The sequence below is a fragment of the Chiloscyllium punctatum genome, chromosome 20 (genome assembly GCF_047496795.1).
Source record: "Chiloscyllium punctatum isolate Juve2018m chromosome 20, sChiPun1.3, whole genome shotgun sequence".
NCBI lineage: Eukaryota > Metazoa > Chordata > Chondrichthyes > Orectolobiformes > Hemiscylliidae > Chiloscyllium > Chiloscyllium punctatum.
The window spans coordinates 10,090,988-10,105,163 of NC_092758.1; the positions used below are offsets into that span (position 1 = coordinate 10,090,988).

A 14,176-nucleotide genomic window follows, 5' to 3' on the forward strand; every position below is an offset into this window, starting at 1 on the left:
AAGTAAGACTAACTGGCCTGTAATTCCCGGGGTTATCCCTATTCCCTTTTTTGAACAGGGGCACAACATTCGCTACTCTCCAGTCCCCTGGTACCACCCCAGTTGCCAGTGAAGACGAGAAGATCATTGCCAACGGTACTGCAATTTCCTCTCTTGCTTCCCACATAATCCTAGGATATATCCCGTCAGGCCTGGGGGACTTGTCTATCCTCAAGTTGTTCAAAATGTCCAACACATCTTCCTTCCTAACAGGTATCTCTTCTAGCTTATCAGTCCGTTTCACACTCTCCTCTTCAACAATACGGTCCCTCTCGTTCGTAAATACTGAAGAGAAGTACTTGTTCAAGACCTCTCCTATCTCTTCCGACTCAATACACAGTCTCCCACCACTGTCCTTGATCGGACCTACCCTCGTTCTCGTCATTCTCAGGTTTCTCACATACGCATAGAATGCCTTGGGGTTATCCTTGATCCTATCCGCCAAGGATTTTTCATGCCCTCTCTTAGCTCTCCTAATCCCTTTCTTCAGGTCCCTTCTGGCTATCCTGTATCCCTCCACTGCTCTGTCTGAACCTTGTTTCCTCAACCTTATGTAAGCCTCCTTCTTCCTCTTTACTAGACATTCAACCTCCCTCGTCAACCAAGGCTCCCTCACACGACCATTTCTTTCCTGCCTGATCGGTACATACATATCAAGGACACGTCGTATCTGCTCCTTGAAAAAGTCCCACATTTCCACCACATCCTTCCCTGACAGCCTATGCTCCCAACGTATGCTCCTCAAATCCTGTCTTACAGCATCGTAATTTCCCTTCCCCCAATTGTAAAAACTTCCTTGTTGTGCGCACCTATCTCTCTCCATAACCAAGGTGAAAGTCACAGAATTGTGGTCGCCATCACCAAAATGTTCACCCACTAACAAGCCCATCACCATCAGGATTTAACCACTGACAATAACAAGGCAGCCAGTGAGGGTTGATAATGTAAAGGTAATTTTCTGATGAGTCCAGATCTTGTGATGGTGACTTTGTCAGGAGGTACCATTAGATTTCCCAGAGTCACTAGTGATATTGTCTGTTGTCCCAGTTTGTGTTTAGGATCTTGTACACGATGTGACAGGACTGGGAGACTGACAGTACGGTTTCAGAACCTGCAATGGGTTTTACTCATTTGTGTGATAGGCACAAGTCTTTATGGTTTGACAGCATCACCCATTAGTGGTGGAAACTGCTCGTGTTGCTAGCTTCCCCTTTGCTCAAATATTTGATAAACCTCACACCTCTAAGGTCAAACCAGCAGAGTTGCACCAGATCAGGGAGCTGCTGTCTCACTAGACAGGAATGATTTGTCGGTTTAACCTGAGGGTCACCACACCTGGGCAAGGGGAGAGTTTGAGAAGGAGAGTACTTCATGGTAACTCAGCCGGTGTGGGAATGGGACCCACACTGTTGGCATCACTCTGAGTCACAAACCAGCTGTCCAACCTTTTTACAATATATGTTACTGTTAATGATATAGAAGATGGTATTAGTAATAACATTAGCAAATTTGCTGATGATACTAAGCTGGGTGGCAGGATGAAATGTGAGGGGGATGTTCGGAGATTACAGGGTGACCTGGACAAGTTAGGTGAGTGGTCAGCTGCATGGCAGATCTAGTTTAATGTGGATAAATGTATGGTTATTCACTTTGGTGGCAAGAACAGGAATTACTACCTCAATGGAATCAATTTAGGTAAAGAGGCAGTACAGAGAGATCTGGGTGTTCTTGTACACCAGTCAATGAAGGTAAGCATGCAGGTACAGCAGGTAGTGAAGAAGGCTAATAGCATTCTGGCCTTCATAACAAGAGGGATTGAGTATAGAAGCAAAGAGGTTCTTCTGCAGCTGTACAGGGCCCTGGTGAGACCACACCTGGAGTACTGTGTGCAGTTCTGGTCTCCAAATTTGAGGAAAGACATTCTGGCTATTGAGGGAGTGCAGCATAGGTTCACGAGGTCAATTCCTGGAATGGCAGGATTACCTTACACTGAAAGACTGGAGCGACTGGGCTTGTATACCCTTGAGTTTAGAAGACTGAGAGGGGATCTGATTGAGACATATAAGATTATTAAAGGATTGGACACTCTGGTGGCAGGAAACATGTTTCCGCTGATGGGTGAGTGCCAAACCAGAGGACACAGCTTAAAAATAAGGGGTAGGCCATTTAGGACAGAGATGATGAGAATCTTCTTCACCCAGAGAGTGGTGGCTGTGTGGAATGCTCTGCTCCACTGGGCAGTAGAGGCCCAGTCTCTCGATTCATTTGGAATTCATTTTAAAGAGTTGGATAGAGCTCTCAAGGTTTGCAGAATCAAGGGTTATGGAAATAAGGCAGGAACAGGATACTGATTAAGGATGATCAGCCATGATCATATTGAATGGTGGTGCAGGCTCGAAGGGCAGAATGGCCTACTCCTGCACATATTGTCTATTGTCAATGAAGCTAACCAACCCTCAGAGGGTTAAAGCTGCTGGTCTCAGTAAATGAGGGTACAGGCGATTTGTTTGAGCTCTGGGTTTCGCTGCTGTACGTGAGGGGCGTGTGATGGACATGGTTCTGATTGGCATTGCAGATTCAGCAAAACCAGCCTTTACTGTTCAATCACGCTGCCTGAGAGGGAACTCTGGAAACATCTCACTGGTCCAGAGAGTCATGCAGCATGGAAACAAACCCTTTGGTCCAACCATAATCCCAAATTAAACTAGTCCCTGCACCTTCCTTCCTTTATTCATTCATGGGATGGGAGCATCGCTGGCAGCATTTATTACCCATCCCTAATTGCCCAGAGGACCGTTAAGAGTCCGTCCCATTGCTGTGCATCTGGAGTCACGTGTAGGCCAGACCAGGTAAGGATGGCAGTTTCCATTCCTAAAAGACATTAGTGAACCAGATGGGTTTTCCTGACATTGGATTCATCATTTGATTCCAGATTTTTATTGAATTTAAATTCCACCATCTGCCATAGTAGGATTTGAACCCAGCTCCCTGGGTCTCTGGATTCACAGTCCAGCAATAGTACCACTAAGCCACCATCTCCCCATGGCTTAGTCCATGGTCCTCCAAACCTTTCCTATCCATGTACTTATCCAATGGAATTCTGGCCTGTGAGCCAGAAGGCTGTGGGCTTGAGAGACTTGAGCAGGTAAAGGCAGATTGACACTTCCCATGGCAGTGCTGAGGGAATGCTACATTGTCGGGGCTGCCATTAATTGGATAAGGCAATAAACTGAGACCCTGCCTGGCTGCTCAGGTGTGTGTAAGAAGAATCCACATTTTCTTCTCAGAGAAAAGCAGGACAATGTGTGTTCCAGGCATTGCTTCCCCATCAACCAACATGAAACAAAAGCAGATGATCTGATCACTGTCACATTACTATTTGTGGGATCTTCCTGGGCTTAGATGGGCTTGCAGCTTTCCTGCATAGTGAAGCGGCTGCACTCCAAACATGTATCATTTAGCTGCCGAACACTTTGAGTTGCCTGGTACTCATTCAAAGCAGTGGTCTAAGTGCAAGTCTTGCTTTCTTTTAAATGGAACCACTTGCTTGTCTGTAAAACACTCTGGGATGTCCTCAGATTGTACAAAGTGCTATAGAAATTCATGTTCTTTCTTCGTGGCTGGTTTCTCAGTTCAAAATGATTTGTTCCTCAGAAACACTTCCCTCTTTTGCAGAACGGAACTCCCTTGGCAAGACAGCAGCCTCCAGCCCAGCACCAATCCAGATTCCAAGGTAATAGTGATGTTTCTGTTTTTATGTGGAGAGCCCTCAAACTCCCATGTAATAAAACAATTTATATATCCTGTGACAGTTTGGCCCAGATCTTCTGAAGATCAGCATGTAGCATCACCAGATTAAATGGTTAACAATATCGAGGCACCTTTCTGTGGGAACTCTGGGTTCTGTAGACACCAGCCCTTGTATTAAAGATATTAGAAACAAAAAATCTGCAGATGCTGGAATCCAAAATAGACAGGCAGGAAGTGTCTACTTCTCTCCCTCTTGATGTGGCCTCGCTTGCTGCAGTCTCCTGCCTGTCTATTAAAGATATGAGAAAGCATGTTTGTGTGAAGAGAGAATATTTTTCATCTGATATCTACCATTCTTTCTCTCACTGCAATGCTCAAGAGGATAAAATATAGCTTTGCTGATGTAAAAGGAAAGTGCTGCAGGGTATTTAATGAGTTCCATGTCTAGACTAGTGGCCCCGAGGTTTTGTGAAATGCAAATACGATCTGTCACTGTCATATGGGTTCTTACTTTCAGCAAGAATACTTGTACCTGATGAGGCAATATTTACGTGAGCTCCCTAAGACAGAAACTTGATATGGGTAATATGGTACTGAAAGATTCAACAAGTGTGTATTACAGCTCCTGATAGATGCATATATTACAGTCACAGGCACTTCAGCATCTGTGATTCAGTTATAAAGGATAGCAACTTCCAGCAGCATGTTATGCTCCAAAGGGCTCCAGTTAAGATGGAGATTGAGACCTTTGTACATTTAGATCACGAGTTATGGTATTGTGATGATACCACGAGAATTCCTCTGCATACTGACTGTGAGACCTAACACAATAGGGCATTTGTCTTCTTACTATGTACGGGATCTTGCTGTGTGCAGATTGGCTACGACATCTCCCCCAACATTATAGCACACTCTCACATGAGTGTCCCTGACTACAGAAGGCAATGAAATACTATCACCTCTAGATGCACAGAGAACTGGTCAGACCTCACTGAGGGTAACTGTGTTCAGTTCAAGGCACCATGTCTTTTATGAGGAGAGGTTGAGTAGACCAGGACCATACCCATTGGAATTTTAGAAGAACGAGGAGGAATCTTATAGAAACATATAAAATTATGACAGGAATAGATAAGATTGAAGCAGGGAGGTTATTTCACTGGCCGGTGAAACTAGAACTAAGGGAACATAGCCTCAAAATTAGGGGGAGTAGATTTAGGACTGAACTGAGGAGGAACCTCTTCACCCAGAGGGTTGTAAATCTGTGGAATTCCCTGCTCAGTGAAGCAGTTGAGGCTACCTTGTTGAATGTTTTTAAGGCAAAGATAGACTTTTGAACAGGAGAGGGATTAAGGTTTATGGTGAGTGGAGTGGAGTAAGTAAGTGGAGTTGAGTCCATGATAAGATCAGCTATGATCTTACTGAATGGCGGAGCAGGCTCAATGGACCAGATGGTCTACTCCTGCTCCTAGTTCTCATGTTCAGGAAGGAGATATTCACCTTGGATTGGGGATGCTGGTGTTGGGCCTGGCAGGATGCTCAAGGGAGTCAGTAAGATTCACCCCAGAAGTAGACCAGGCCTTAAAGCGTTACATTCTGAGCACTGACGGCAGAAATGCGCATCCTCTTGAGAGAGAAGATTAGGAAATAATATCAATGGGGCTCTTTGTGATGATAGAGGAATTTTACAGAGTCAATTACAGTGAGATTGTTTCTTCTTGTGGAAAGGATTCAAACAGACAGTAGAATTAAAGCTGAATCACTCAGAGGTGAGGTCAGGCACTAATTCTTCACGCAAGTTGTAGTTGCAATGAGAAACTCTCATCCCCTCCCACGTGAGTTTCGAGGCTGTGTCAATTCAAAATGCCAAAACCGAGACTGATGGATGACTTGTCAGGCTATTCAGGGTAATTGGACCCGTCACAATCACACTAGACATATCAGCAGTGTGTCTGCGAACAGAGAATATTTAACCCTTCGTTAGTTTTATTGCATGTTCCAACTTTAAAAAAGAGAAACATCAGTAAAACTTTTGTCGCAAACACTTAATCATTGCTAGAACTACAGCTGCAAGTTATTAATGTAAAATAAATAGTTATTAGTTAAAAACAGAGAGAACGTTTAAGTAAAAATGGGCACGGATAAAAGATACTTTGACAGCCAACTGTCGTGGTGCATATAGACACTAATGATGTAAGTAATAAAAGGGATGAGGTCCTGCAAGCAGAATTTAGGGAGTTAGGAGCCAAGTTGAAAAGTAGGATCTTAGAGGTAGTAATCTTGGGATTGTTATCAGTGCCAGGTGCTAGTCAGAGTAGAAATGAAAGAATAGGCAGGATTAATGAGATGATGCAGGAGGGGGGGCTTCAAATGTTTGGCCCATTGGGACTGGTTCTGGGGGAGGTGGGACTATTACAAATTGGATGGTCTACACCTGGGCTGGACTAGAGCCAGTGTCCTAGGGGGTACTTCTGCTAATGCTGTTGGGAGGGTTTAAACTAATGTGGCAGAGGGATGGGAACCAACTAAGGAGGTTGGTGGACAGTAAGGAGGTATTAACTAAAGCCTGTAAGGAACCAGACCATGACATCAGCGTGACTAAGGGGAAGAGTAGGCAGGGAGCGGTGGATGAATGCAGAGGGACTGGTGCTCTGAGGTGCATTTGTTTTGATGCGAGATGTATAGTAGGTAAGGCAGATGAACTTAGGGTTTGGATTAATATCTGGTTGTATGATATTATTGATATTATTGAGAATTAGTTGAGCCAAGGGCAAGATTGGCAACTAAATATCCCGCTTCAGGTGGGACAGAGAAGGAGGTAAAAGGGGTGGAGGAGTTGCATTACTGGTCAGAGAGGATATCAAAGCTGTGCTGAAGGAGGGCACTATGGGGGCCCGAGCAATGAGGCATTATGGGCAGATCTCAGGCACTACCACCCCCTTTATCTGCAGCTCCCCTGACACCCACCCCCAGTCCTGAGGAAGGGTTACACCCGAAACGTTGACTTCTCCACCTGCTGATGCTGCCTGGCTTGTTGTGTTCTTCCAGCCTCCTGCCTGGTTAGAGTGCAGGATAGACATGTCCCCGTGAAAATAAAGGATAGAAATTGCAAGATTAGGGAACCATGGATGACAGGTGAAATTGTGAGACTAGCTAAGAGGAAAAAAGGAAGCATACATAAGATCTAGGTGACTGAAAACAGACAAAGCTTTGGAAGAATATAGGGAATGTAGGACCGATCTGAAACGAGGAATTAAGAGGGCTAAAATGGGTCAAGAAATGTCTTTAGCAAACAGGGTTAAGAAAAATCCCAAAGCTTTTCATTCATATATAAGGAGCAAGTGAGCAACTAGAGAAAGGGTTGGCCCACTCAAGGACAAAGGAGGAAGGTTATGCATGGGGTCAAAGAAAATAGGTGAGATTCTTAATGAGTACTTTGTGTCGGTATTGACCGAGGAGAGGGACATGGTGGATGTTGAGGTTAGGGATAGATGTTTGAATAGTCTAGGTCAAATCGGCATAAGGAGGGAGGAAGTATTCAGACATTAAGGTGGACAAATCCCCAGGTCTGGATAGGATTTATCCCAGGTTATTGAGGGAAGTGAGAGAGGAAATAGCTGGGCTTTAACAGATACCTTTGCAGCATCCTTGAACACAGGTGAGATCCCAGAGGACTGGAGAATTGCTAATGTTGTCCCCTGTTTAAGAAGGGTAACAGGGATAATCCAGGTAACTATAGACTGGTGAGCCTAATGTCAGTGGTAGGGAAGCTGCTGGAGAAGATACTGAGGGATACTGAGGAAGAAAATGGGTTTATCAGTGATAGGCAACCTGGTTTGTGCAGGGAAGGTCATGTCTTACCAACTTAATAGAATTCTTTGAAGAAGTGACAAAGATGGTTGATGAGAGAAGGGCTGTAGATGTCATATACTGGACTTCAGTAAGGCGTTTAATCAGGTTCCGCATGGTAGGTTGACAGAGAAAGTGAAGTCACATGGGATCCAGGGTGTACCAGCTAGATGGATAGAGAACTGGCTGGGCATCAGGAGACAGAGAGTAGTAGTGGAAGGGAGTTTCTCAAAATGGAGACCTGTGACCAGTGGTGTTCCACAGGGATCCATGCTGAGACCACTGTTGTTTGTGATATATGTAAATGATTTGGAGGAAGGTATCGGTTGCCTCATTAGCAAGTTTGCAGATGACACTAAGATTGGTGGAATAGCAGATAGTGAAGGGGTCTGTCAGAGAATACAACAGAATATAGATAGGTTGGAGAGTTGGGCAGAGAAATGGCAGATGGAGTTCAATCCGGGAAAATGCAAGGTGATGTATTTTGGAAGATCCAATTAAATAGCAAACTATAATGTAAGTGGAAAAGCCTTGGGAAAAATTGGTGTACAGAGAGATCTGGGAGTTCAGGCCTGAAGATGGCAACCCAGGTGGATAGAGTGGTCAAGAAGGCATACAGCAAGCTTTCCTTCATTGGACGGGGTATTGACTACAAAAGCTGGCAGGTCCTGTTACAGTTGTGAGGACTTTGGTTCAGCCATATTTGGAATACTGTGTACAATTCTGGTTGCCACATTACCAAAAGGGTGTGGATGCTTTGGAGAGGGTGCAGAGGAGGTTTACCAGGATGTTGCCTGGTATGGAGGGTGCTAGCTATGAAGAAAGGTTGAGTAGATTAGGATTATTTTCATTAGAAAGACAGAGGTTGGGGGGGACCTGACTGAGGTCTACAAAATCATGAGAGGTATAGACAAAATGGATAGCAAGAAGCTTTTTCCCCAGAGTGGGGGACTCAATTACTAGGGGTCACGAGGTCAAGGTGAGAGGGAAAAGGTTTATGGGAGATATACATGGCAAGTTCTTTATGCAGAGGGTGGTGGGTGTCTGGAATGCGTTGCCAGTGGAGGTGGTGTAGGCGGGCACAATTGCATTGCTTAAGCTGTATCTAGACAGATACATGAATGAGCAGGGAGCAGAGGGATATAGATGCTTAGAAAATAGGAGACAGGTTTAGGTAGAGGATCTGAATCGGCAGATGCTTGGAGGGCCAAAGGACATGTTCCCATGTGTAATTTTCTTTGTTCTTTGTTATTTATAAGATCATTCTGTTATCTTTGTGGGAGAGAGTGAGAGGAGAGAGAGAGGGAGAGAGAGCGAGAGAAAGATGTTACCCATCCTTAGTTACCTTTGGAAAGTGGGAAAAGAGGAAAGTAAATGACCCACAAAGTCCTTAGGGAGGGATTTCTAGGATTGTGACTCAGCAACATGAAGGAATGGTGATGTATTTCCAAGTCGGGACAGTGAGTGGCTTGGAGGAAAACTTGCAGATGGTGATACTCCAAAGTATCTGCTGCTTTGTCTTTCCAGATGGTCAAGTTTTGGTTTTGGAAGGTGTTGTTGAAGGAGCTTTGGTGAATTTCTGCAGTGGATCTTGTCAGTGGTACACATTGCTATTGTGAAGTGTTGTTGGTGGGAGTGCAACTTTGTGGATATGGTGCCAATCAATCATGCTGCTTGGTCTTGGATTGTGATAAGCTTCGAGAGTGTTTTTGCAGCTGTACCCATCCAGACAAATGGGGAGTGTTACACTCCTGACTTGTGCCTTGTCAATGGTGGACATGTTTCGGGGAGTCAGGGAATGATTGACAGCCAAGAGTATAGTGCTGGAAAAGCACAGCAGGGCAGGCAGCATCCGAGGAACAGGCGAGTCGATGTCTCGGGCATAAGCCCTTCATCAGGAATTGGCCAAATTGGCCCTGGTTTAGGTACACATGTGAAATTAATAAAAGCATTTTGATGACTTCTCAAAGCCATTCTGTTAGATTTTAAAGAACTTGCTGGAAAAGCTCAGCAGTTCTGGCAGCATCTGTGAAGAGAAATCTGTTTTTGTTTCTGATTTACGGCATCTGTGGTTCTTTCGGAGGAATAAAACTGTCTGCTTTGTGAGTGGCCTTAAGGCAAGGTAACTGTTCGCCGAGCTGAGAATTTGTCTTGCAAACGTTTCGTCCCCTGTCTAGGTGACATCCTCAGTGCTTGGGAGCCTCCTGTGAAGCGCTTCTGTGATGTTTCCTCCGGCATTTATAGTGGTTTGTCTCTGCCGCTTCCGGTTGTCAGTTCGAGCTGTCCGCTGTAGTGGCCGGTATATTGGGTCCAGGTCGATGTGTTTGTTGATACAGTCTGTGGATGAATGCCATGCCTCTAGGAATTCCCTGGCTGTTCTCTATTTGGCTTGCCCTATAATGGTAGTGTTGTCCTAGTTGAATTCATGTTGCTTGTCGTCTGTGTGTGTGGCTACTAAGGATAGCTGGTTGTGTTGTTTCGTGGCTAGTTGGTGTTCGTGTATGCAGATTGTTAACTGTCTTCCTGTTTGTCTGATGTAGTGTTTTGTGCAGTCCTTGCATGGGATAGCCACGAAACGACACGACCAGCTATCCTTAGTAACCACACACACAGACGACAAGCAACATGAATTCGACTGGGACAACACTACCATTATAGGGCAAGCCAAACAGAGAACAGCCAGGGAATTCCTAGAGGCATGGCACTCATCCACAGACTCTATCACCAAACACATCGACCTGGACCCAATATACCGGCCACTACAGCGGACAGCTCGAACTGACAACCGGAAGCGGCAGAGACAGGCCACTATAAATGTCGGAGGAAACAGCACAGAAACGCTTCACAGGAGGCTCCCAAGCACTGAGGATGTCACCTAGACAGGGGACGAAATGTTTGCAAGACAAATTCCCAGCTCGGCAAAAAAAACCACAACAACGAGCACCCGAGCTACAAATCTTCTCCCAAACTTTGAGCAAGGTAATTGCTGTCCTTACCCGGTCTCTCCTGCATGTGACCTACAGCAATATGGTTGGCTCTTAACTGCCCTCTGGGCAGTTAGGGACAGGCAATAAATGCTTATCCAGTGATGCCCACATCCGTGACAGTACAGAAGTAAATGTAAACATTCAGGCAAGGCAGGTCCCAGTGTCTCAGTGAGTTAGGCTGAGTGGATGGACCAGTGAGTGGGTGTGTAGGTGAGCTGGTTAGATTGGTACAAAAGTGAGTGAATGAGTCAGGGCTGTAAGTTGGGTCTGGTGTTCAGTGGGTGTGTTGCTGAATGTGCCAGAGACATTAGTGGAGATTTCTGGTCATGGAAGTCAACACCTCGGAACTTTAAACTTCCGGAGCAACTTCCATGGATATTTGTGCTTCAGGATTTCCAGGACATTTCACTCCAATGGTCTAGAGACCAGAGATTTGGGAAAAATGTGTATTGCTGACATAATAGGTCATGTGGCATATAACGACCATTATTAACCAATGAAGCTGAATAACCAGTTACTGTGCAGTTAATTAAATACAGTATCATTGCATGCATAACTTCCTACTAAACAAATTCTCCTTAATATCTAACAGTTATAGTTGTCTCTGCCCACTTTCTTTTACTTAAGAAATACGTTTGACAGATGAAGCCAAAGTTTCAGATTATTCTAGTGCTTTCTGTAGTCAGGGAACTCGATGTGAGAGTGGGTGGTCTGAACTGTCGTCACTGTCACAGCGTAGGATAACATGGCAGCCAATGCGTACACAGCAAGATCCCAAAGTCAACAAGGAGGTAATGGCCAGATAATCTGTTTTGCTGATATGGATTCAAGGATAATTACTGATAGAACTGCCTTGTTGTTCTTTGAGATAATGCCGCGGGATCTATTTTTCTCTCGTAGGAGGGTAGATGGGAGCCTTGGTTTAACGTTTCATCTGAAAGATTTGTCTGTGCCCAGCAGCGCAGCAAATCCACAGTACTGCTCAGCACAGCATTTGTCTCCAGGTTTCCATAGTGGGGGATGGCTGCATGGTGGTACTGTCATTGGACTAGTCATCCAATGGACTGTGCTGATGCTCTGGGGGTGTAGGTTTGAATCCTGCCCCAGAATCGATAAAACCTGGAATTTGAAAACTAGTCAGTAATGATTGCCACAATAACTAATGCCCTTTCGGGAAGAGTAAATCTGCTGTTGTTATCCAGTCTGGCCTGCAAGTGACTTCAGCCCCACCACAGTATGGCTGACCCTCTCAGTTCAAGGGCAGTTAGGGATGAGCAACAAATGTAAAAATCAGAAAAGGAGTCTTCTTATTCTGGAACCCTAGTTGAAGACCATCTGGAGGATATGGGCATGGCTGGCAAGTCCAGTATTATGAGGAAAGACCAGATTGACTGGGCTTGTACTGACTGGGAATTCGAAGAATGAGGGGGGATCTCATAGGAACATATAAAATCCTGATGGGACTAGACAGCTGGATGCCAGAAGAATGTTCTCAATGCTGGTGAAGTTCAAAACTAGGGGTCACAGTCTAAGCATAGAGGGTAAGCCATTCAGGACTGAGATGAGGAAGAACTTCTTCACTCAGAAAGATTATATGAATAGGAAGGGTTTGGGGGGAATATGGGCCGGATGTTGGCAGGTGGGACTAGATTGGGTTGGGATATCTGGTCAGCGTGGCAAAGTTGGTCTGAAGGGTCTGTTTCCATGTTGAACATCCCTATGACTCTATAAATGCTAGCCCCATCAATGATGAAAGCACTGATACGCCCCTCACCCAGACTAATCTGGGAAAGCATTAAAAAGAAATTAACCTCATGATTCAGAGGAAAGAGATCTGCTAATGAATCATGGTTAAAGAATCTTGAATGTCAAGGTCTGTGGAAACTTGAACTTTGGATTTGTATTTGACTATTTGTTTCCAAGTTCTAAAGTTTGGGGATATCCTACAACCCAGGTAAGATCTATCAGTGAGTATAAAGCTAACCTCTGTATTCCATCAGATCGACAATTTTAGTGTCATTGCAATTCCTCTTGGAGGACTCCCTATCTATATAGATTTTATAAAGTCATAGTGTTATAGAGTACAGAATCAGACACATTGGCACACTTCAGCCATAATGATCAGATATCCTAAACTGATCTCGTCCCATTCCCAGAGAGTGCATAGAACCCTGACAGTGTGGAAACTGGCCATTCAGCCCATTGAGTCTACACCAACCTTCCAAAGAGCAGCCCACCTAGACCCTACCCTACCTTATCCCTACACTCCTCGTGGCCAATTCACCTAACTTCCACCATTTTTGGGTTAGCCCACACAGACACAGGAAGAATATGCAAACTCCACACAGACAGTTGCCCGAGGCTGGAATTGAACCTGGATCCCTGGCGCTGTGAGGCAGCAGTGCTAACCACTGTGCCACCTCAACATTTGGCCCATTCCCTCTCACTCCTTCCTATTCATGTACCCATCCAGATGCCTTTTCAACGTACTCCTTCTCCTGCTATGACTGTCATGTTAGGTAATACCCGTGTTTTTTCCCCCATTTAATTGGTTTTTAATTACATCACTGTCCCGTTCGAAGCCACCCCCCAGACATATTCAACCTCGTTCTCTTTTCAAAGTGATGGTTGAAGAAATACAGTCAACTTTTTGAGCTGTTTTTTCCAAACCCCTTCTGTGAATTGTTGTAGAAATAATGGGACACCATTCTCTTACACAGATTTTATGGAATTATTTCTAGTTTGTCTTCCCTTGATGCAGTTTACATGTCCCTCTCTCTGCCTAGGCCACCAGCAGAATGTGACCATGGTGTTCTGTTGAACTGACTGTGGCTTTCCTCTGTTTTCCTGCCTCTACAGTGTTTCGCTGTGAGGTCCCTGGGATGGGTGGAGATACCCGAAGAGGACTTGACTCCAGGGAAAAGCAGCATTGCTGTGAATAACTGCATCCAGCAGCTCTCCTACAGTAAATCGGAGGGAAGGCAGAGTGGGCTAACCTGGGGAGAGGTACATTCCCCACTGACTCCACCCAGCAGGGCCGCTCCCCAAGGCACTGTAACCATGGAAACGCTCACAGCCTCCCGAGGAAACTATGTGGGGGGTGGGGTGGGGGGGGAGTGGTCAGTCTGGGTGAGGTGGGGTCAGTCAGGGTGGGGTCAGTCTGGATGGGGGGGCAGTCTCGGTGAGGGTCGAGTCAGTCTGGATGAGGGTGGTCAGTCTGGGTGGAGGGGTCTGTCGGGGTGGGGGGGTCAGTCTGGGTGGGGGGTATGGGGGAGCAGGGGTCTGTAGAGGGGGAGTGTCGGTTGGGGAAGGCTGTGAGGCAGGTGGGGCTATGGGGGGAAGGTGCTGTCGGGGGATGGGGTATCCAGGGGAGGCTGTGTGGGGAGCAAGGACTGTTGGGGGGGGGGGGAGAGGCCTGTGGGGAAGACTGTGGGGAAAGGAGGAGCCTGTGTGGGTAGGGAAGGGAATGTCAGGGGTGATCGTCGGGGGCTGTGGAGAGGGGGCGCGTGGGATTGTCAGGGCAAAGGGGAATTTCAGGTGGAGTGGGTTGTGAG

General features: G+C 45.8%; 1 protein-coding gene across 1 annotated transcript in view; it reads left to right on the top strand.

The window, feature by feature from the left end:
• apbb3 (amyloid beta (A4) precursor protein-binding, family B, member 3) overlaps nt 1-14,176 on the top strand; it is an 80,735-nt gene that overhangs the window by 30,880 nt on the left and 35,679 nt on the right. The window contains exons 4-5 of the mRNA XM_072590288.1: nt 3,715-3,772; nt 13,482-13,628. Coding sequence (XP_072446389.1) covers nt 3,715-3,772; nt 13,482-13,628 — 205 coding nt within the window. The remainder of the gene's footprint in view (nt 1-3,714; nt 3,773-13,481; nt 13,629-14,176) is intronic.